General features: G+C 35.8%; 1 protein-coding gene across 1 annotated transcript in view; it reads right to left on the minus strand.

Annotated features, from left to right (window-relative positions):
• Positions 1-23,824, minus strand: part of LOC127951558 (BMP/retinoic acid-inducible neural-specific protein 3-like) — a 95,965-nt gene that overhangs the window by 15,530 nt on the left and 56,611 nt on the right. The window contains exons 5-6 of the mRNA XM_052549509.1: positions 17,032-17,137; positions 11,695-11,931 (exon numbers count right to left, since the gene is read on the minus strand). Of these exons, the coding sequence (XP_052405469.1) occupies positions 11,695-11,931; positions 17,032-17,137 (343 nt within the window). The remainder of the gene's footprint in view (positions 1-11,694; positions 11,932-17,031; positions 17,138-23,824) is intronic.

Here is a 23,824-nt window from a genome sequence, read left to right on the forward strand (position 1 = left end):
TCTGGGGGCAAAAACTTGATGAAATTTAAAAAGGGGTTAGGCTGTTACTTTGTGTCATCTATATATTCTGTTATCGACCAAGTTATGCATGTTGTCACATTAAAAAGATACTGATTTTAAATTATGAGTAACATTTTAGTGCATTTAACATAAGTGAAGATGGGCACAACTGATTAAATATGTGCGCTTTATGCTTTTTTGTATTTTATAATATTGTATTTTGTAAACAAACAAACTAATAACTAAATTATCATTCTAAATGCAGTGAATTTAGAATGAATTTAGGCAGCAAAATATTATAATGTATTGGGGTAAAAAAATAATGTATTGATTTTTCCCCTTATTTAAATCTGTGACATTCTCTGAAATTAAATATGCAACATTCTCTGAAATTATATCCAATAAAGACATTGATAAATAAAAATATCTCTAATATATGGTAATGTATGGCCTGTCAGAAGAAAGAAATTGCTAACCATCTCAACTTTAACTCTTTCATACCTCACCATAATGGAAAAGTCAATTTTCTGACAGTGGTACATACATTAACGTTACATGGACTGAAGCCAGAGAAATTACTTAAAAGGACAGTAAAGAGCTGCAAACCTTGATTGTAAAGCTTCCCATCCAAAACAAGTAAGACAGAACAAATGAAGTGTGGACATGATAAGTAGCCGTTGACTGAGCATCTCTGACATGCAAAAAAAGCCTATACTTCTCACCCACCATTAACCACTCAATCTTTTCTCATTACTGTTGGAGTGCTTTTTGAGTTTGATGAATTTATATAACATGCATCAAAGCCTATCCTCCAGTGATGAATGAATTTATTGATGGTGCCTTTCCAGTGACTGTCTCAACCAACTTTATGGTAATTAGAGCAATTAATCTGGACATGGCTTATTCTTACAACAACACAGCTACTGTTGTTCACTTTGTAGGGTTGAAATGCTTTCAAAACAGCTGCACATACTTTTGAAATGAAAATTCAGAACTCCAATTTGAATATGGGAAGGTATCACATGTGCAATATGTGATATAATATCACATTATCATAATTTTCACATTTACCAGTGTATTTACCAGACACTATGATCTAGTGTATGGTCTATTTTTACTGCACAATAACCTACTACACAATAACACAGTTACATTTCACCTTGTGTTTGTTTTATTGTATTAATAATCTACAAAACTAATGCACAGTTCTTCTAGTTGTCAAGTAACATTTTTCAAAAACGTGATTTGTGTGAATGGCCTCTTATGCTACCTGTGAACTTTTGTGCTTGTGTCTCACTTCTTTATGCAGATTCTTGCACTTCTTATGTATGCCATTGTGACGAGTCAGCTGCCCCCTCCCTGATTATCATTGGCACTCGTCCTAAATCGCCGCCCTTCACCAGGCTCCCGACAGGAGTGGGTGTGAGAGAGGAGGGGCGCTGGATGAGCCAGGGCTGGCGGTGTGTGATGCACTCCTGACGTAAATGGAGCCTCATCACCGGCGCTGTTGAAAAGCCCAACGCACCTCTCCTTGGGAGACCGGTCTCTTCCCCATGCATGCACACTGGTGTCCTTATGGGTCTAGGAAGGGTGTGTTGAGGGATTTCCGCACCAACAGAGATGTGAGCTGCCAGACCCGCGATCCGGACGAGAACCGCACCCATTTACACAGCCGTCGGGTCAGGATGTCGAGCCGTCCATCCCCTGCGAGTACCGCGGCCAACGAGAAGGATGCATACTCCAGACTCCGCCCCTTACCTGGACCCTTCCTCCATGAACACTGCTCGACCCATACGTACTCCGCAGCACGACAAGGACACCAGATCCCCTGTTTGTTTTGGACACTCTCCCCCTTTGGCCACTTTTATTCCCTTTTTTGGTTAATTTTCTGTTAATAAAAGCCTCTCTGAGGACTTCACGCCCACTGTATGTGGGATATTGATTGAAAGATACTGGATAGGACTCAGAGTTACACTTGAGCTACTTCAATAAACTGGTTTATCATTGATTGATCTACATTCTTTTCATTAGAGAAAGTCAAGATTCACCTGCACAATCATGGCAAATTTACAAAAAGTCTAATAGAAATGTGTTTAAAACATGCTTGACAGTTTATGACAACTGGATCAATCATTCGGCTTTTATTGACTTACGATGAACGATGAACTAATGACTAGATGTTTTGAAGGGTAAGACCATTGAAAAATAAATAATTGTCTCTCTGTATTAAGATACTGGAGGACATAGCACTTATGGATCCTAGAAGAGCAGATGTTTAGAGCAGAATATTGGATTCCTTCAAAGATAAGATTCTTTTCTGTCCTCCATTTATTTCAGGATAATTCGATCTATGACAGCAGTGCTTCTGGTCAGAATCTCTGTATCAGTTCCACAGACTGTTGTCTAAACTGTGTGGTGAATAGTGCCTACAGAATAGTAATGTCTTTCTATAGCTCTATGTGTGTGTGTGTGTGGTCCCTCCAAATGACATTATTTAGAGGTGCTCAGTGGGTGATCTCAGCAAGAAATGTGACCTGAATCGAAGCCCATCTCACCCTACTTGAATTACCCCATGTGGATTTGATCCTTTTCCCTTTACACGAGCACATAGATCAGGCCACGTACAAGATGAACTGCCATTGTCTCTCACATTTGTCAGTAGAAGGAGAGCCGGGAGGTGCTTGGACTACCTACAGGCCTAAGTGGCAGGCAGTCAGAAAGTGACACTTCTAATACTGTCGCTGATGACAATGAGAGTATTTTTTCTCCGAGCTGAAAACTCATTTTGCACACGCTGCACCACACAAATCTATCCTCATTTGGCCTGGGCCTCCTGCCAGATTTAATGACAGCTGCTTATCAAGGCAGAAAATATATGCAGTTGTGCAGAACAAGGTTTCTGAGCAGTCAGTGGGAGTGTCAATATGTGATAAAGCTTCTTCATAGTAGTCTGTACCTGTATGTCTGTCTAAATGTGAGGAGGTTTGTTTACTATAATATTTAAAGTGTAAAGTGCAGCTACTAACTCATTCGTTACATTATTGTAATGGATTTTCTTTTCATAAATACACAAGGGTCAGAATTCTAGACCATTGTGGCATTTCTATGTTGAAATGGATTATAATACCTTGTTTTAATACTCATGCTGTTTATAAATGGCAAATCTAAGTAATATTTTAGCTGTTTTTACATGTTATTCCAATGCAAACATTACAAACTCATTTAAAAAAATCATTAAAGTTAGCATGAAAAAAATCTGTCTTCTACATGCATATTATTGATTTTATTTAGAATGATTCATCTGTGTGTATTTATCATTCTGACCTCAAAATCTAAATTAGTCTTTTTAAATGTACACCATGATACAGAAGGAAAGATCTGAAAAAAAAAACTGCCTAAAATAAAAAACAGAAAATATAAAAACGGATTCAAAATATTAATAAAAACTAAAAGTATTTCAATCATACTAAATTAACACTGGCATATAGAGTTTTATATGCAGTACCGTAAAAAGGTTTATGCCCCCTTCCTGTATTTTTAATTTTTAAATTTTTTTTTGCATATCTGTCACACTTAAAAGATTCAGATCATCAAACATATTGTAATATTACACAAAGATAATGCAAGTAAAATGAAATTGCCCCCTCCTGTTAAAACTCGAAAGAACTTTGATTTAACCACATTATTTTAGATAGCGGAATAAAATTTCACTAGCCACACCCTGGCCTGATTACTGCCAGGTATGTTTAATCAAGAAATAGAACCTGTCTGACAAAGTGAGGCATGCTTAATAAAGAGCAGCACATCATGCCACGATCTACAGAAATTCAAGAACAGAAGAGAAACAAAATGTTGACGTATTAGAGCATTCACAGTGCATGCGGTAATAAACGCAAAAAGGTTAGAAAATTCAAAGGTTCGAAAATAATTAATATCTAGAGCATGAGCATAGATAGATTTGTGAGTGCATGGGACACAGTTTAAGGAAATGAAGGAAAAGTGAAATGTCTTCTTCAATAGCACCAGATTATATAGTACATGGAAAAAAGTACTTCTTTGTGCAACTTTAAAAGGTTCTCCTATGGCATTAGTCTGTCAAACCCTGAGTGTGAGTGTTGAGATGTTGCCAGTGTGTTATGGAGCTGACCTACATTAACTGATTGCACACCCACAGAGGCCTTTGGAAACATCTACCACGTCCAGCATTGGACCTTAGTGGAGATGATGTCCCTAAGCCAGACCTATCTGTCAGTCTGGGCCCAATGGGAATCACAGTGAGACAGAAGGTCAGTAGAGCTCCTGACAGGAGCTTCAAACAATGCTTTTCTATAAAAACCATCTGCCTGACTGTGCTCTGCACTGTCCATCCTCTTCCCTTGCTCGATAACAATTCCTGACAGAAACTTCCCGAAGTGTCTAGAAACCCTTTCCAAAAGTTTCTGGACTTTTCTGAGATGCACAAGAGTGACTTTTTTCTATAGCCACTCGTTGAATATCTTTCTTATAAGGAAGGACAAAGAAAAGTGTCTCTGTGTGTGTGTGTGCGCGTAAGTAATAGTGATATGTTAGTTAAGTAGTGCAGCCCAGAGCAGTGCAAAGAATCCTTGGCGAATGAAGGTAATCTACAAGTACAATTCTTTCAATTGCAGGTTTATATCTCACAATGTAGACTTTGTACCTTGTAATTCTGACCTTTTTTCTTAGAACTGTGCATTTGTGTCTTGCAATTCTACTTTTATATCTCGCAATTCTGAAAAAAAAGTGATTAATTTAATATAAACTCAGGATTGCAGGAAAAACAGTGAATTTGCAAGATGAAAAAGTCAAATTATAAAATTATAAAGTATAACATTTTATTTGTTTTTGTTCCTGTGGCAGAAACAAGCAACCACGAGTTATCATATATCAGTTATAAACTATTATTATTATTATTATTATTATTATTATTATTATTATTATTATTATTATTATTAGTTTTAACCATAATAAAGAGAATAAATCAAAACCTTTGTCTGCAAAAACTAGTGTCAGAAAGCTTTCCATCTCAGAAAAATTAGATGTGCTAACATTGCATAAATAATAAGTAAACAAATGATGATTATATGTTTTTTTTCTCTTGAATGGTAATAAGTAGCCATATTTGCAGTATGCAGTATTTTTAGGTAAAAATTTGAAACATTGAAATGGCATTTTGATGATAAAAATAATTAACCTGCTATTCTGCTTAAAAAATGGCTTGTCATCTTAAACATCCCATTAGAATGTGAACTGTTAAACATACTTAATGGCTACAGCACAACATGAGATGGACATGCTATGCATAATTCATTTTCTAAATCCGCAGCAATTATTCCCCCAAGCAACATGCAAATATTAAATAAGAAACTGGCATTTTCGTTGGTTGCGAATATGCGATAGGTCGACCTACACTGAGTTGTTTATTGGCATTTTTTCGAGAAAGTGAAGCACTTGTGGGATTTGGTGGGGAGAAGTATCATGTTTATGACAGTAGTTCAGTTTTGTATAATCCCTTCTTAGACTAACCAGCGCTGTTGCCGGCTGAATCCATTCGTTCTGCTAGCTGATTCAACTCGAAGTGAATGGACTCCTAAAAGCTTGCATATACCAGAGAACTCAGCATACACTGTTATTTAATCCTAAAAACAGCATCCACCACATGTGCCATGCTAATCTACCTTTGATTTACTCAGTTTATGTGGTAATGAGAAGCATGGTGAAGCCATTTACAACCTGTATTAAGTTAATCAAATGCCAAATCGGAGTTTATTAAGTGTGCTACATTTGACGTGCTATAAATACAGTAATTAATCAAACAGTTTGAAGCAAATTAGAATTTTTCTCTAAAGGCAGGACTTGTAGGAAATGTAGGAAGCCTGTTTAAATGTCGAGTCTTTGTGAGACCGAAGGATGTATCAGAATATGTGTGCAGAGTGTAATTCTCTTTATACAACCCTTAGTGCCTGGTAAGTGGATGCCATAAATTGAAGCAAAAAATCAATTCACTGAAAAAACACCTTCATTTGTTGTTTATTGCTATCTGTCACATTCAAACTGCAAAAGTACCTTATCTGAGTACATGTGCTGGGAGCTTTAGAAACTAATTGAGTCCATAAATGGACAAAACCCCAGTGAAAATTTCCATTGGCAGACTCTGATGAGGATAAAAATGTTGCCAGGTTGATTGTTGGTGGTACCATGTATCAAATAACACCACAGCACTTCGAGCCAGTTTCTAATTAACATAATGGAAGAGTTCAGCTAATCAAGCTGTGAATTAAAGGATGAGGAAACACAGAGTTTTATACTGCCAGACCTCTTGACTTGTAAATACTGAATCTGCTGTTGTAAACACCATCAATCATGCAATGTTTCACCTTTTGCTCCAACTAAAATGCTTATATAAATGCTTAGTACTTCTAAAATAATACTGGAATTATTTATAGATATTTATGAAATACTGCTAATTATTTTAAATCATAAAGAAAAAAATGTACAGAGATGCTAGTTTTTTTTTTCATTAACAAAACAACAACAACGATCCAACCAATTTCCATTGAACTAAATCAAGTCCCGTCCTACATTTTTTACCCTCATTCAAGTAGTTTCACTTTATTATACCTCACAATACAGAAGAATCTTTTATGCCGACTTGAAACTGAAGCATTGTCTAATATCATCTCAATTTGAGTGTATTTGACTCCCAAAGAACAAGTGAAATACAATCACAAGCTCCCATTCACTTTATTGCCTCTTGTCTGATTTCTTGATTTTTTGTCTGCTCATTCATAATTCTGTCTCCGTCCTGCAAACATTTCACACTTCTTTTCACATACTTCCCCAATCAATATGATTTTTCTTTATTCTGTGCCTTTACACAACCATTATCATTCCTTTCTTGCCACTGTATAAAAAAAACTTTTTGTTAACAAAATATGAATTATTTTACAAAACTACCAACATTTTTTATAGCACTCTAAAGGTGCATATGAAGTGTTAGAAAATTATACATAACACATGACATTTCTTCAGAACTTAACTTGAAAATACCATTAAATCATATGAATGTAGACCAATATATTACTTCCGGCATGATGCCAAAGGCTACACCACCACAAGAGTTCCCCATTTAAAGCACTTTAGTCTTATAAAAAGCACCTTCTAAGACATTTATCAGCATTCAGCCATGTTTTCTGTTTATCGTTACGAATAGAAATGCCCTGCTTCCCATATATGGTAATGGAAGGGTGGATATCCTAGTATGGATGCTGTTCGACATGCAGAAAAAAAACAATGATAATGGCAGAATACTTCATTAACTTAAGTAAATGAAATGTAATAATCAGCAACATGCTTTCACATGCATGGTTTATTGATAAAACTTTAGGGACCGATTCTCACTATTAAATAGTTGCTTTTTATCATACATGCTATTAAAATATCAGCTATATTAGTACTTATAAAGCACATATTCTGCATGACCATATTCTACTTCCCCAATCCTACCCAATACCTAAATTTAACAACTGCTTTACCATCACTAAGCAGCAAATTAGGAATTTGAGGGAAAATTTATAGTTAATGATTTGTTAATAGTGAGCATTGAATCTTAAAATAATGTATGACTGCTTTATTTGAATGTATTACATGACTGTAAAATAACTGCTGAAATTGTTGTTTGTTTATTAGTTTTAACCGATTATTAGTTAATGAGTGCTTTTTAAACAGAAGGACGCATCCTTGTAAGGCTGCATATCTAGACTACCACATTATAAAACTCCATCTAAGGATTGTCACAGTTTGAAGGATTCTTAGTAAAAAACAGTAATCAAGGATTTTTCAAATTGTAATTACAATAGTATTTTTGTTCCTTGACTGCAGGGTGGAAACATTTATTACGAAGCCAAATGCCCTTACTAGACCCCATTTCATGTTAGCATTCATTGCTGAGAAAGACTGTAACCTTGAAGCATCAGAAGGACTGGAGTAGGAAAGACGCATTCTCACTAGGATGTGTCCTTCCGTTTGAGAAGCACCCAATGATTAGCTCTATTGAACTGAAAAGGCGATGAATAGGAGTTGATTCCCTTTGATGGAGTCAATTCCATCCTTTGGAATCGATTCTCGATTCCTTACGTGTCAGAATGGATTCTTTTTGGAAACAATTCCCAGCTCTAACAGTGCGTATTTGCATCATAAATAAGCAGTTCCACTCTAAATGCACATCTGGTAAGCATAATTGAATGGGATATGCATCAGAATTATGACTAATTCTCTAAAGTATGTGATGTAAACAGAAAAATCTTTCAGTCTAAATATGGATTAAAAGCCTTAATGGAACACTAGACATAGAAATATGACATATTCACCAGAATGAACCGTCCAGCTTTGATTTGACATGTTTTGATGCATACACCAGACTCAAAATGATAGATTAGTGTCACTGAATTATATTTATCATAAAACACTGGTCAGATCTTGAAGTGAAAGTCATAAACTTTGAAATATAGTATTTTTTATTTATGAGAGTTGAGTTTGCAATATATGTACAAATAGACATCAGGCTGTGCATGGGGATCATTCTGCACCAACAGGGGTGGTGCTACAATCATCTGGTGCCTTAGAAAGCCATCCAGTAGGAGATATTGGCTGAGGAAAGGTCAATGCGTGGTGCCTTCGAACAAAGTTGAACTAAGTGCACTGAGGCACAGATTGTGAGGGAAGATGATTTCACATCCCTGAAGTATATCTGTTTGTATTGGTGTGTGGGTGTGATTGTGTTTATCTGTCCTTTTTGAGATGCACAGTGTAGGAGGCTAAGACCAAAGAAGGTTATTGTTTTGTTTTGCTTTTGTTTTTGTCAAGTACTGGTTTTGTAAGTACTGGTTTTTCAAACACTGGTTTTGCTCTTTATTCCATGTCATTCACCTGTTTAAGAAAATGATTGGATTATATTTTGTCTTGTTGAATATTAATGCATATGAATTATATGTGTTAATATTCAACAAGTATAAATGTATAAATACATATGCATTTTGTACATATTCATATTTATTTATATCTTGCTATTATGATGTTATGTTTATGAACTTTCTGTTTCCTTATTTGGTCTTCCTGTTCTTGTTTTGTTAATTGATTATTCCCCACCTGTCTTCAGTTCCCTCATTGCCTCTTGTGTGTTTAAATATCCGGTCTGTTCAGTTCTCCCTCGTCCGTGATTGTCAAGGCTGTTATTTGTAACTTAACCTATTGTATTTGTTAAAGGTGTTATTGTGTAGTATATTGTCTGTAATCTCCTTCGTTATCCAGTATAAACTCCTCATTTGTTCCAGATCCTCCTCTAGCACTTTATTCCTTCGTTAGCACACACCCATTCTTGTAACATATGAGATTTAAAGTCACAATTTGTATCAAAAAGTCTGAATTGTTAGATCAAAAGTCACAGTTGCACATATATATATATATATATATATATATATATATATATATATATTTTTTATTTTTTGCTCCATGTTGGAAATAAGCTTCTAATAGCTTTTAAGCCAAAACATTTGTGATTTTTGTTTTTTCATTTATTTTTTACTCCCCTTATGAATTTAATAAACATTTTAAAAAGGACATTAATTGTGTAGACCTTAAAAAAAGAATGTATTAATATTATTGCAAAAACAAAGTAGGTTCTGAGAAAATGAAAGTTGATTTGATATTTTTCTATCCAGTGTAATGAAATTCATACATTTTAAGTGTGATTTGAGTGTCTAAATACATTTTGGAGCCACTTTATATGCAGTACAAACTTGATATTATGGTGCCTTACCTTAGATAAACTAAACTGCTTTAGGTTTTTGTTTTGTTTTTTTCTTTGGTGCACTTTTTGTAATATTGCTTATCAGATCCCTGCATGACAAATCAGTTTTCCATTCTAAATCTGAACGAATGTTTTCCTCTGCCGTCTGGCCTCCTGACAAAAGGAGCAGTTTCTGTGAGGCTGAATAAATAAAACCCTTATGCTGTAGCTATATGCTATGGTCAAAGAGCCCCTTTCCCAAGCCCAGCACTTCACCTGCTAAAAGAAGATATGCGTTCTTATGAGTGCAGCACCACAGTTAAAGGGATTTGAGCTGCTTTCATTAATGCTCCATCACTGAGCAGGAGAAGCTTTTAAAGCCAGCTTGGGCTTATCTCACTGATTGAATCATTCTATGAATGTGGAAACGCTCAGCTAGGAGAAAAACCTGAGGTGCCATCTTTCCATGCTTCTTTCTCTTCGGCTCTCTTTTCCTTGGTTTTGCTCTACCTCCCCCCCCCCCCCCTCTCTCTCTCGCTCTCACACACACACACAGACACACACACATACACCACACCATTTTTCAAACCAAAGATTTTATCAGTCTGGTTTTCTCACAACCAGAGCAATAAAACAGACAAACCCACCCTCTCATCGGTTTAGATTTCTACTCCAAGGTGCAAATGTATCACAGTCAGAGAACTTTAAAGAACTCAGAATTAAACCCCATACGTGGGACCCATTTATCAAAGCAGCCCACATTTGTTATTGACTTGTAGGCCCTTGCAGGTCTTTTCAAAGTTTTCAGAAACAAATTGAACAATCACACAACCCAGAAAACACATTTTTTAAAGCTAAATTATAGTTTTTTTTTTTTACTGTCTGTTATGCCAGCCAAAATGATCCTGCACAAATCATTGTTATAACATTTCTTATTATGTAATGGCGATTTCTTTTTCAAAATTGTTTTTCATTTGATTCTCATTTGATTCAGTAAATGTCTTTACTGTCACTTTTGATGAATTAAGTAATTTAATGTGACCTTTCTGGCTGTTAATCTCATATATATTTATATATATATATAAATTGCATATGTTACATTTAAATTACATTCAAACCATGAGTAATTAAATGAATGGGGAATGCATGGCTAAAATGGCTTTTAGTGTCCAAATACTTATTTACTTTAATGGATCCCACTGACTGCTTTTCTGATTGATACTTTGAGAAATGAATATCTTTAATCAATAACATTAACTTTTTAATATATTTACTCTGTGTGGGTTGTTGTTATTTTTCTTGAACTTAACATTTAGCAGATGGTTTTCATCCAAAAGCAGCATACAGTACACTAATTGAAGAGACAATCCCCTAGGTGTACTTTAAGGTTAAGTGCTTTGCCTATGGACACAATGGTAACAGAGTGTGATTGTTTTCTCATTAATGCTCCCATTTCCCTGGACACCTGGGAATGTACGTCCAGCCCTTGTGTTTGCAGTACAGATCCTTAACCATTATACCACTGCCCATTTCTACTGCATTACCCAGTGCATTATCACTGTGAGTGTAATTAAAAGACACTTTGCTGGATCTGTGGCGCAGCAGTATTTCATCAAAGTTATGTCTGTGTTTTCTTTTTCAGTTGCAATGTGCTTTTCATAGTATATTTATGCGCAAAGTGCATCTGTTTATACTGAAGTGAACTCAGAAACCCTGCAAGAAAGAGCAGCTGAGGGAATATGACAGTATATCAATCATTTGTCACCACCAGTGAGATTTACCTGTCATTTTAAACCTGACAAGTTTCACTCTCCCTTTTAATCCAGTGTGTCAACTTCAGAGATTATACAGCAGATTTTAACACTTTCGTGGCCATTGAATTAACCTACCTGAGTCCATGAAGTCATTGTTGAGGTTGATCCAGGACTCTTTGCTCTTACGCAGACTCTCCTCCATGGCTTTGATATCTGCGAAGGGGCAGTTACAATCGGGGAACTTTGCAGAGCAGCGGCACCAGCAGTCATTGTTGCGGCACAGTAGCTCGCCCTCTGAATTACACGCCACATAACTGAGGGCCGCCTCCACAAAACGATTCCGCAGAAACTCAGGAAGCACATCCTGTAGACCTGTGCGTGTGGGAAGAGAGAAAAATCTGTTTACTGTTACGTTAGACTTTGTGAGCTAAACTGAAATCTGATTCCAAGACCAGATAAGAGATTTTGTAAGCTACATAGTGCTGCTTGGTTGGTAAACAAGTTCAAAATGGTGTTTGGATGTGTTAATATGTTTGGCCAACTTCTCAAATCACCAATAGGTCTGAGATTCCCGTATGGACGCTTGAAAAAATCAATTTCTCAGTCATATGACACTATTATGAACCCACCCATCATCTGCCCTCTGGCTTTCCTCTCCTCTCTCAGCACTTTGTCTGTCTCTCTACCCACTTAACTCTCAACGTATTATGCTTTCTATTTTAAGTCTCCATTTAGAACATTACAGTAATGCAGTGGCATGAGGTAGACCTCTGGAATAACAAGGAAAAGTGAATTTTTTGCATGGTAAATTGGTAGTTTCCTCTTCTATTTGATATTTTTCATTTTACCCCACACTGTCATCAAGTCTAATATCTCTCTCTCTCTCTCTCTCTCTCTCTCTCTCTCTCTCTCTCTCTCTTTGTGAATCTGTATTTATTTATTTCAATTTATAATATATACACTAATGCTCAAAAGTTCAGAAATTGTTAGAAATTTTTAAATAATGGATTTGCATTTTAATATATTATGAAATGTAATTTATTCCAGTGATAGCAAAGCTGAATCAACAAGCAACTAATACTATAATATTTTTGTATTTTTATATTACTTTTTCATTAAAACTACCAACAACATCAATAGACTTTTTTTTTTTTTTTTTTTTTACAATTCTTCAGAAACTGTATATAATTTATGTAGCTTTTATGTATTACTGTGTGTGTGTGTGTGTGTGTGTGTGTTTGTGTGTGTGTGGTGTCTATTCCTGTATATACTGTATACAGATATACTGTACTGTTCCATTAGTCAACAGATCTACTTCAGAAACCATGAGGGTCATAGGTATAGAAAGATGCATCTTTAATCTTTAATTTAACTGATTTCCTAACAGACTCACTAAACAGTTCCACATTTAAAAGTTCAAGTTGCAGTGTAATATCAGGTGCATTTTAATTAAGATTTGACTTTAGGTGGTGAACCAGATGTAGAGTGTTTGTGAATATAATGCTTTGTGTGGGATTCCCAGATTGTCAAAAACACCACTGCAATAAAGACACATTACTTTTGTTTCACAGTCCTGATGTGGCTTGGCAATGCAGGACAGGGAGAGTTGGGAAACAGACAGCATTTAAAGTGGGTCATGAGAGGCAGGCAGCCTGACTGATCTAACAGCATCAGTGATGGGAGTCCTATTTGGGATGGTGAGGTCTGCTATGTCAGCGCAGTAATGGGATGAATAAAGATCAACAATCTCTGTGGCAAGGTCATTCAGCCATAAACCTCTGTCATGAACTGCAGGCACGCTGCAGACAGGGAATCAATGCAGCTATTGTGGAATTCTCCTTCCTGATTATATATTTTGATAGCAAGCACAGGAAGAAATGACATTTGCTCTGGAAACAAATTATTGATTATTTGAGCAATTGAAACAAAGCGGTAAAAAGATGGAACAGGGTCAAAAATGTAAGTTTTTGCAACACATGCCAATGGCAGGTGAACTTCAGTAATAAGTCTTTTTATTATTCTTAAATCTGTATTTTTAATTTGCATTTAAAAATAATTTTATCATATATACCTTATATAATATACAGTGCAAAATAATTGTACGATTTTCAAGTGTTTTTGGGAAGAAAAAAAAAGTTAAAGTAGCTGTTTTCCTGCCATTACTCCAGTCGTCAGTGTCACATGATGTTAATATATTATTTTAATATGCTGATTTGGTGCTTAAGAAACATTTACATTTTTACAACATTGTTTTTTGTCAGTGTCATTTTGTCTGTATGCTGCTTAGGAAAGGTTATTTTGCTTTTGGAATAGGGGACAGATATTATAAGATTTGATCTTCTTTCTGCTCCCTTTTGCACATGGTAATTTAAATTATCTAAAAATGAAAATGAAATGTTTTGTGTTTTACCATGGAGCAATAAAAATAAAAAATGAAAATGAAAAATGAAATGATGAAACCTGTTGTGCTCCTTAATAGTCGTGTTGAAACATGTTACTTTTTTCAGAATTATTTAAGGAATAGAAGGTTTAAAAGAACAAAATTTCTCAGAAATAGTTTTTATAAAAATGTTATTGTCTATACTTGCATATTTAATCAGTTTAATGCATCCTTGTCTAAGATAATTAATTTCTTACAGAAAAAAAAAAAAGAAGGAATGATAGTTGTTGAAATTTCTAATAAAATTTCCGGCCAACCTGATAAAAACATGTAAAAAAAATCCACCCAGACAATTTGGAAAGCAGAACCCCAGTTAATTTTTTTTATAGATGCAATCTCCTAAGGCCTCCTCATCAATACTCACCTATGAATTACTCATGAAAGAATTCAGTGCTGAACACATCAATCCACAAGCCGTTCCACCACGTAAGTGAAAGATTCAGATTTCACAGCCCAGCTGTGGGTGCTGAACACCTGCTAATTATATTATCTGAGAAAACGCTCTTCACAGCTTTACCAGGTCTGACATCCTTCAAGAAAGAATCAATGCCTTTTTGCCTTCATATCCAGCCTTTTGAATTCCCTTCCCAGTGTGAATATTTATGATGTGTTCCTCAGTATTTATTCGTAGGATTGTGAAAAACAAGAGACGTAATTAGATGCAGTCTTCGTTTTAAGCTTTGGCTTCTGCTGGGTAGAGAGCCAACAGTGTGGGGAGCCTCACAAAAGAGACTGACTTGGATGGCTTTCATACCGGAGACGGCTAAATAGCTGCTCTTGTGCCCCCTCCTCCACAGTCTCTCTCTTTTTAAAGCGAATGAGAGGAATCTGAATATTTCCTGTGGATTATTTCAGTCCTCTATGATATTGACAGCTTGATGTCCTAATTTTAAAGGGTCTACATTCTGCTCTCTAAAAGGAAAATATCCAGGGAAGCCCCAAGAAGTGGATGAAAGAATGCTGAAAGAACCGATACAAACATGCACAAATATAGGCCAAACTCTCTTTCCAACTGTTTCCCCCTACATTTTCTTCCCCAAGTACTCAGCAAAAGATAAGCGTTGGTGCCGAACCCTATGGCGAGCTCATTAAAGTAGTTACCCAAATCTGGGCAGCAGAAAATTTGCTTCAGGAGATGGCAGTATTAAGTGGGTTGATTATTTAAATGTCAATGTCAAGAAGGCAGTGGAAATTGGCGCAGGCCACGTGTATAATTAGCAATTGCTAGAGGCTTAAAACCTTCCTTTTTGCTCTTTTCAGTCCTGTTACTTTCTCTCTTCTTTTTGTTGTTCCGACCACCTCTGACTTGTGGTGACACTGCTGTCACGAGAGTGTGAGGTGCATTAATGCAAGTCTAAATGCCTGTCTGCTCTTCACTGGCTTGTTGAAAATGTGAAGACAGTATGATTATTAGCAGTGATGTGTTTCTCAGGTCTGTCGCAGCCAGACTTTTGGCTTGGTCCACATTGGAACTTATTGTGGCCAAGAACTACCCACAGGAAATTTGACTACATATAAATATACCAATTAGGGGTTTGAGGTAACACAACTACAACAAGCAAAGTAATCTTAACATTTTATTTAAAGGGTCAGTTCATCCAAAAATCAGCATGTGTTTTACTCACCCTCAAGCCATCCTAGGTGTATATGACTTTCTTCTTTCAAAATCCAATCGGAGTTATACATAAAAAAAAATGTCCTGGCACTTCTAAGCTCTATCATTGTTGTGGGCGGGTGTTAAATAACACGTTAAATAAAGCATACACATCCGTAATAAAACTTGCCTCACAAGGTTTCAGGTGGTGTATGAAGGCCTCCTGTAGCGAATTCGTGCATTTATTTTTATTTTTTTTTGTCAGAAAAATATTCATATTTTTGAAACAAAGTAAAACACATGCTATAATAATTATTTTTTGGGTGAATTAACCCTTTAATGGACAAGCGCTAACATGGACTAACAATGAACAGCATTTTTATTAACCAATGTTAACAAAGATAATATATACTTGTAACCTATGTCATGATTGTTAGTGTCAATGCATTAACTTCGCGTCTGGATCCTGATCACCCTATCAAGATTTATTCTGAGATAACCAGCAGTATGTAAATTATCCCACTTATTACACGGCTACTTGCCACATATGTAAATCATTAGAAGTGAAATATTGATTGGAGTTGAAATATTTTAACACAACGCTTCCCATGGAGACAGCAGTTGCGAGCAAGAGGCAACTTCAAACTAGATGAACATTTGAGTGAAACAGTGCAGTCAAATCACTTATTATACAACATTTCACCACTAAAATACATAAAGCAATAATATAATTAAGAATGTTTTAAAACCTTAACATTTTGTTAGTTCAAGTTCATAGTTTGAGTACAGTGCTGACTGCTGTTAGCCAGATGAGCCTGTGTTATTAGCTTTTACCGGTTGTTATCAAGGGATAACATACCTCGGAATGTTGTGACTGACCAATCAGAATCGTTAACTAATAGGACCTAATAGGATCGTTAACAAACGTTAACTAATAGGACCTTATTATAAAGTGTTACATGGTTTGCTTTGTTTTCTTTCTCCAAAGTAATGAACAATTCTCTGAAACTTTGGAGTGTGTTAGTGACTCCAATGTTACAAATAAAGGAAAGCACAGAACCCGCCTAAAATATCATCTTTTTGTTTTCTTTGTTTAATTTAATTATGCTTCATTTATTATTATTAACAGTAACAGGTTCATGCTACTCTTTTTTTTTTCTTTTGCGCATTTCTATATTTATTTATCTAACAATTTAAAATGTCTATTTTAGTCATGAATTTACTGATACTTTCTGTGCCTGCAAGTAATTTGTCCATCGTTCTGCTAGTGCAAGGACATTTAGGGGACTTGAAACAGCCTCAATCATATCTACCTACTCATCCTAAAAAGAACAACAACAAACCCTCTTACTGAACATCACCAGTGCAGCAGATGATACAAATACTAGCAAACATAGGTGCAGTATTGTTCTTCTCAAGACCACATCAGCTGTCATACCTTTCAGGTGGATTTTATTTTCTGGGCTGTGTACTAAGACGGAGCTGACGGAATCCAGGCTGTCGTAGTTACTGCATCCAAGAGGCCCCGTTCTGGTCTCTGTTACCTAGGAAACAAGGAGATATTTTAATGCCTTATTATCGTTGAAATCATGCACCTGTTTGTTCCTCTTCAGAAGCGGTAGAGTGCTGAGCATATGCTGGGGTCTAAAACAAACCAGCACGCCTGTGCAGTAAGCCAGAGTCAATATCTAAATGTCACCAAAGCCCATTTCAGCATGTCAGAGCTCCCCAAAAATGCTCACTTTGCAGAGCGCCATAGAAATAGTAAATTGACTCCAGTGTTAGGTTCCAATGCATTATTAATTTCAAATCTAGAGAGCAGTGAGCCGTGTGCAGTGGCACAGTTTTTTTTTTTTTTTTTTAAAGAGCCTAGTGTTAAATATAAGGAGAATATTATGATTAAAAAATAATGTGTGTCAGATCTGGCATTTCAGCTGGGACTTGGGATACTGGGGTGATGTTCCAGGACTTCTGTTTCTTTTTTAATTCAGTGGCTGTATATGTAAAACAAAATAGATGGTCCTAATTGGGATCATTTCCATTTATGTTATTTGACACATCAATAATCAATAAATTAATGAGATAAAGCACTTGCAGATTGGTGGAAAAATACCTTAAGCACTAGGAAGCATCAACAATTAAAAATCCAATGACTATCAAAAAGAATCATTCAAAAAATAAATCAATCATCAAAATACAGTGAATATAGTGGGCATGTTTTTGTGACATATCAGGACACGACTTTGTATAATGACATGGGTATGAAACAGGTATTACAAGGAGAGGGTGACTTATGAGGACATAACCCATGTCCCCATTTTTCAAAACGCTTATAAATCATACAGAAGTAGTATTTTTGAGAAAGTAAAAATGCACAAAGTTTCCTGTGAGGGTTAGGGTTAGGTGTAGGGTTGGTGTAGGGCCATATATTATACAGTTTGTACAGTATAAAAACCATTACACCTATGGGATGTCCCCACTTTTCACAAAAACAAACGTGTGTGTGTGTGTGTATATATGCAGCATTGTAATCATTTAGACACACACACACACACACACACACACACACACACACACACACTTTATATACAATGCATATATATCTGCTGTCTCGCTAGCCTATTAATTTTGTTTTCATTTTTCACTGGTGAAACATGAGTGAATGTGATAATGTTTGATTTAGCAAATGAGTTTGACTAGTGTAATTTCGACTCACTAATCACTTCAGCACTGTCTTCAACGGGTTTGTTTCAATCAATTCGTTGCAAAGAGCCTGTTCAAAAGAACCAATTTCAAAACTGACAGCTCACAAAATCAGTGTTGCAAAATGTCAAAACAACATATTCGGCTTTTCAAATGAAATGAATAAAAAAAGCATTCACAAATTTCAAGAAAGCTCACTGAATTGTGTCTAATACAAAGCTTGAAACATTGGCAGTGATGAAAACGTTTGTGAATGTAACAGGATACTATATCATGTTTAAAGCCTGAAAAAGATGCTCTGATATACCTGAAATGTCTTAAAATATTTCACCAGCATATCATTTTGTATTATTTTTTCTATAAAATTTTGCCCCATTGCTTTTGGAAGCTTGGTGCCACATGTGTTTTGTGTCATAACATTTGTGATTTTACACATCGTTGTCAGGTCTTTGTCTCAAAATGAAATGCTGTAGCTAATCCAAAACTAATCCTACAGACAAATGCAAAGGAATTGGGACCATGTCCTCATAACGCCATAATCATTAGTTTGGATGTTTCATTTCTCTGTTTCCCCTCAAATGAGTAACATCTATTTATCTTGAGTGTTTTATTTTCTCTGTTGGATTTTAAATATTCTTCAGTCAATGTTATGGTGAAAAATATGTTGCCAAGCTTTTATATATGCAGCAGTGAAGATAGTAGCACTCTACATTTTTGAAGTGACTCGCCCAAGACTGTCATTGATTAATGACGCACATTTTTCACATTAACTCTTTTTCTTGTGTCACTATTTATCATCACATAAATGTATACATATTAATATTACATAAAACAATATATAAGTAATGTATACTAACATTTGAAACATGTAGATTGCATGAGGTCTGTATGATAATGACAGTTTTAGTGCGAGAGTGCGCATACATGCACGCTTTATCATTAATTTATGAACTACCGTCTCTCTTTTTTTGAAGTGTCTCACACATGCCCTCCTCCGCACCCCGTCCCACTGCAGCATCTCATTAGATCACTTGTCATTTATGATTGCTTACTGCAGCTCAATTGCTCTGATCCCAATAGGACTCAAGGCTGTTTACCTCAAACATAAAACCAGACACTAATCCGTATAACAGTCTTCACAAAAACTGCATTCTTCATGAGGAAATCAGTCCAATGATTTTCTGAAGCATGAACAGCTCACGTTGTTGCAGTGATAGCTGTTTTCCTATACTGAGCCTAACATATACATAGAGAGAGAACTAGGGCTGTAATAAATCTGAAATTGAATCATATTAATCACAAGTCTCTAACCAGTGCTGCATTTATTTGATCCAAATTACAGTAAAAACGACAATATTGTTAAATATTATTATAATTTTAAATAACTATTTTCAAATTAAATACACTTAAATACACTTACACTAAATACATCAATTTAATGCATCATCGCTGAATAAATGTACGTGCACCCACATATAAACAGCTTGCAGTTCCATGCAAAGCCTAACCAAATCTCTTGTTTACCTGTCACCCTGCTGTTTTTCCTCCTCAGTTGTGTGTATGTTTTAGCAGTGCTTAATATTGACATCCATTTAAGGAATGATATCATACCTGGCAAAATAACCGGCTAACACTGAAATCCCACATTTTCCACCCTGCCTCCTCGGAGAGTGTCATGTTTTGTTGTTGATCTTATATTTACCGGAGCTGTGTTTCCACGGCTTCCTCTGCATGTTTTTCTTAAGGGCATAACAAAGGAAATGAATGCCTGCGGTACAGTGCTTTCCTGTCCATTTCTGTAACATCTCACATCATCCACAGGCCCTGAAATCTCCCACAGACCACAGAGTGTAGCCTATTCTTTGTCAATTGAGAAGCTAGAGGAATGCATATCAAGTTGACTCATTTGTCAAAAATGCCTCTGCCTCCACTGTGGAAGGCAGAGTTGGCTAAAGACTGCAGATGCACTCTGAAAGCAGTTTAGGAGTTCATGGCATGTGACAGGATTTTAAGTGCAGATTCTGAGCTTCATTGGATTTGACAGCTAATGTTGATTATATGGCACTGGCAGGTCGCTTGACCAGTGCCAGCTACAGTATCTAGAGGCAACTCTTGACATAAATGGTGCAGGGTACTGAGCTCCCACCCTTAAATACTGGTGGTCATTTAGATTCTGCACTCAGACAGAAAAATTATATAGGATTCATCCTTACAAAAAAAGTACTGTAGCGGTCAATGCCATGTTAGTTATGTGACCATAACATATATGATTGTTCCAAGCTATACAATATCAATCAATCAATCAATCACCTTTATTTATACAGTGCTTTAAACAAAATATATTGTGTCAAAGCACTGAACAACATTCAATTGGAAAACAGTGTCTCAATAATGCAAAATGATAGTTAAAGGCAGTTCATCATTGAATTCAGTTATGTCATCTCTGTTCAATTTAAATAGTGTCTGTGCAATAGTATTTATATGGCTCTCCATTGTACTCTTGTAAAAACAATCCTACAACTGACATCAACTATATGATTTTGATTTTCACTACAGAAGAACTAAAGTTGATTGTTTAGCAATTGTAGTAAATTGGTCAAACTGTCTGTTTTCGATTCACTAAAAGAACTGGCCTATACAAAATGAGTAAAGTGTTTGCTAATGATAGTAAAAAAAAAAAAATCATTTGTTTGGTAATAATGTTTCTAGACTAAACAGGTTGTGCCATATGTTTTTGATTCACTATAAAGATTCAGCTAATAAGAATTATTTGTTTGGCAGTTCATAGCAAACTGGTAAGGCTGTATGTTTTTGATTCATAAAAAAAAAAAAAAAAAAAGAGAGATTTGTTTGGTAATAGTAATAAACTGGTCACATTGCATGTTTTTAATTCACTATTAAGCTAAATGCTCATAATAATCAGTTCTATATTTACTCAAGGTTTGTTTAGTTTTTTTCACTAAAAAGAATCAGCTTAAAGCCATTTGTTTAATAATCATATAGTAAACTGGTTAAACTCTCGGATTTTTATTCACTAAAAAGAATCGGATCATATATGAGTCATGGTGCACTGGACATTATTTTTGTTTTTGATCCACTAAAAAAATCTGCTGGCCAGAGACATTTTTTTTTTTGGAATTGAACTGGTTGTACTGTGCCAGTGTGTAATAGTTATTATTATTATTATTATTATTATTATTATTAGAAAGTTTTAAAGAACCCACAAAATACAAAAAATACAACAAAAAATAGCTTCTTCCGCATGGCATCCAAAAAAAAAATAAAATAATAAAAAATAATAATAATACAAATACCTTTTGTACATTTTGCATTAATTCTGTGTAAAGGTATAGTGTCTGATTTTCACTCAAGTACCCTTTGGGCAAGTAAACATTCTTACATGTTTAAAGAAGTGTCACCTTTAATGACATGTACGTAGTCTTTTAACATGGTCTGTACAATTATATGCATATCATGTACTTGGCCGTAGCTTTGGCGGTAACTCGGTGTCCTACACAGAGGTGACTGTTAATAGTATGTCATTATGACAAATGGTTATATTACAGAAAGGGGTGTGAGTCCTTCATGTCTTGTTATAGATCTGGACTGAGCGGTTAACTTTATGAAATGGTGATATTGAAACTCCAAAGCAGTGTAAATGTTACCGTTGAGCCGACAGAGTCTTGTTGATCCATGAAGACCAGCTAATCTCAAGACTGTTTGTTCTTGCAAAATCTGATCACTGCTAAACCTGTCTTGGGATCTCAGGCTATTTTTGGCCTTAAGTGGTATCTGATTACACAAAGGCAAAGTAATGTCCCCCAGAAGCTGCTTCCTGGTGTGCTTTAGCTCTTCGTTTCTGAGTGGAGGGTGTAATTGATCATCCTTTATGGCATTATTGATGAGCCCGTTATAACCCACTTCTGCTGTGGTGCCCAATTCATCAGGCTGATTTGCACACAGGGTGCAGGAAGAAAGCAGTCAAAGGTGGGCTCTATAGCCCCTTAATGTCTCATTAGCTCTCCCCTGACAAACACACCTGGCAGGACAGACTGCTCCCTAAAGCGATGCTAGAGGGCTCTCTGAAAGTACTTTAGAGGTGTACATCAAAACAATTTCATCGATATGATTTGATGAGGTCTCTCTGTAACAAAATGCCCTTTATCGTTACCATGGACACTTTTCTCCAGGATATATTATAATATGTTTACAAAATGGTACATCTATGCTAATTTGAAAAGTGTGTTGTATTTTGTAATCTCAATTCAAAGAGCTTCACATCAAGAGCATATTTGCTGCATAAAAATGCAGATGACTCTCTATGTCCATGGTCATATTGAAATGAAATTGTATGTGTTCAATGAAACTTTTCAGCCGATGCTGTACAATAAAAGCTCAGGCTAATGAAAAGCACACTCCAGTCCAAAGACAAAGTCATTTTCTTCCAACAGAGCCACCGCTCCTGTGCCTGTGCCATCTTGCTTTCATTTTGTTTTTTGAGGTTCAAACTCTTTGTTATATGAATAAAAGCATTGTGTAGAAAGATTGGCTTTGACAGAGCTTTGAAAATGGCATCTTTCATTTTGACTAGCCAGCATTAGTGCGACTGACAAAAGACAATCACAGTATAGTGCATCAGGAAAATTGCATGATCAGCTTTTGCAACGTTGGTGAGTGTGCTCTGGATCGATTGCGGTAAAAATGCGTTGATGTAATTAGTAGTTTATAAATACTAAGCAAAAACTTATAGACAAATTAACAAAAGATCATTTTGTCATCACTTTTTTCTTGCATACCCTGTAATGCAGTCTTAGGTATTAAAAAAGGTGGTACATAAATACAAAATGTATTAGAATATTTTAGCAAGTGAGAAATATGCTTTAAGGGAATTTGCAAAAACATCTCCTACCCCAACAAAAATATCTCCTATATAAAACTGTAATTGAATGCATGTAGGTGCATATCTTGATTGAAAGTCAATGATATTTGTGTCAGTTCAGCAGCAATTTCATGCAGAGCTCCCTCTAAAGGAATCTAGATGTTGCAGTCACCAGCACTTCTAAACCCACTCAGCAGCTGTGAGTAAGACCGAGAGCCACTTGACACATCACGGAAAAGGCATCGCGGCCTTAATTGCTGAAGATTTACCATGGCAACAAACATACATCTCAAACGCCTAGAACAGTAGAAGTTTGTACAAATCAAATTGATAAGCGGTAATCAGCATGCATAGAGAAACATCAGAGGACAAGTTTTAGAATACACAGATTTGAATTTAACAGCTAAATAAAACTATTTTTATAATGCATTATACATAAAGGCTTTGAGAAAATTGTTACCTTTGTTTTTTTTACATACACATAATTACAGGGCCAGATTATACACACACACACACTATATATTTGCAGCACATGACTACCTCCATGTATAGCTTTTCGGATGTAGTAAACTTGCTCATTAGCTCACATGGTACATCATTGCACTTGCAATGTGAAGTGAAGTGAAGTGACATTCAGCCAAGTATGGTG

The sequence above is a fragment of the Carassius gibelio genome, chromosome B2, assembly GCF_023724105.1.
Source record: "Carassius gibelio isolate Cgi1373 ecotype wild population from Czech Republic chromosome B2, carGib1.2-hapl.c, whole genome shotgun sequence".
NCBI lineage: Eukaryota > Metazoa > Chordata > Actinopteri > Cypriniformes > Cyprinidae > Carassius > Carassius gibelio.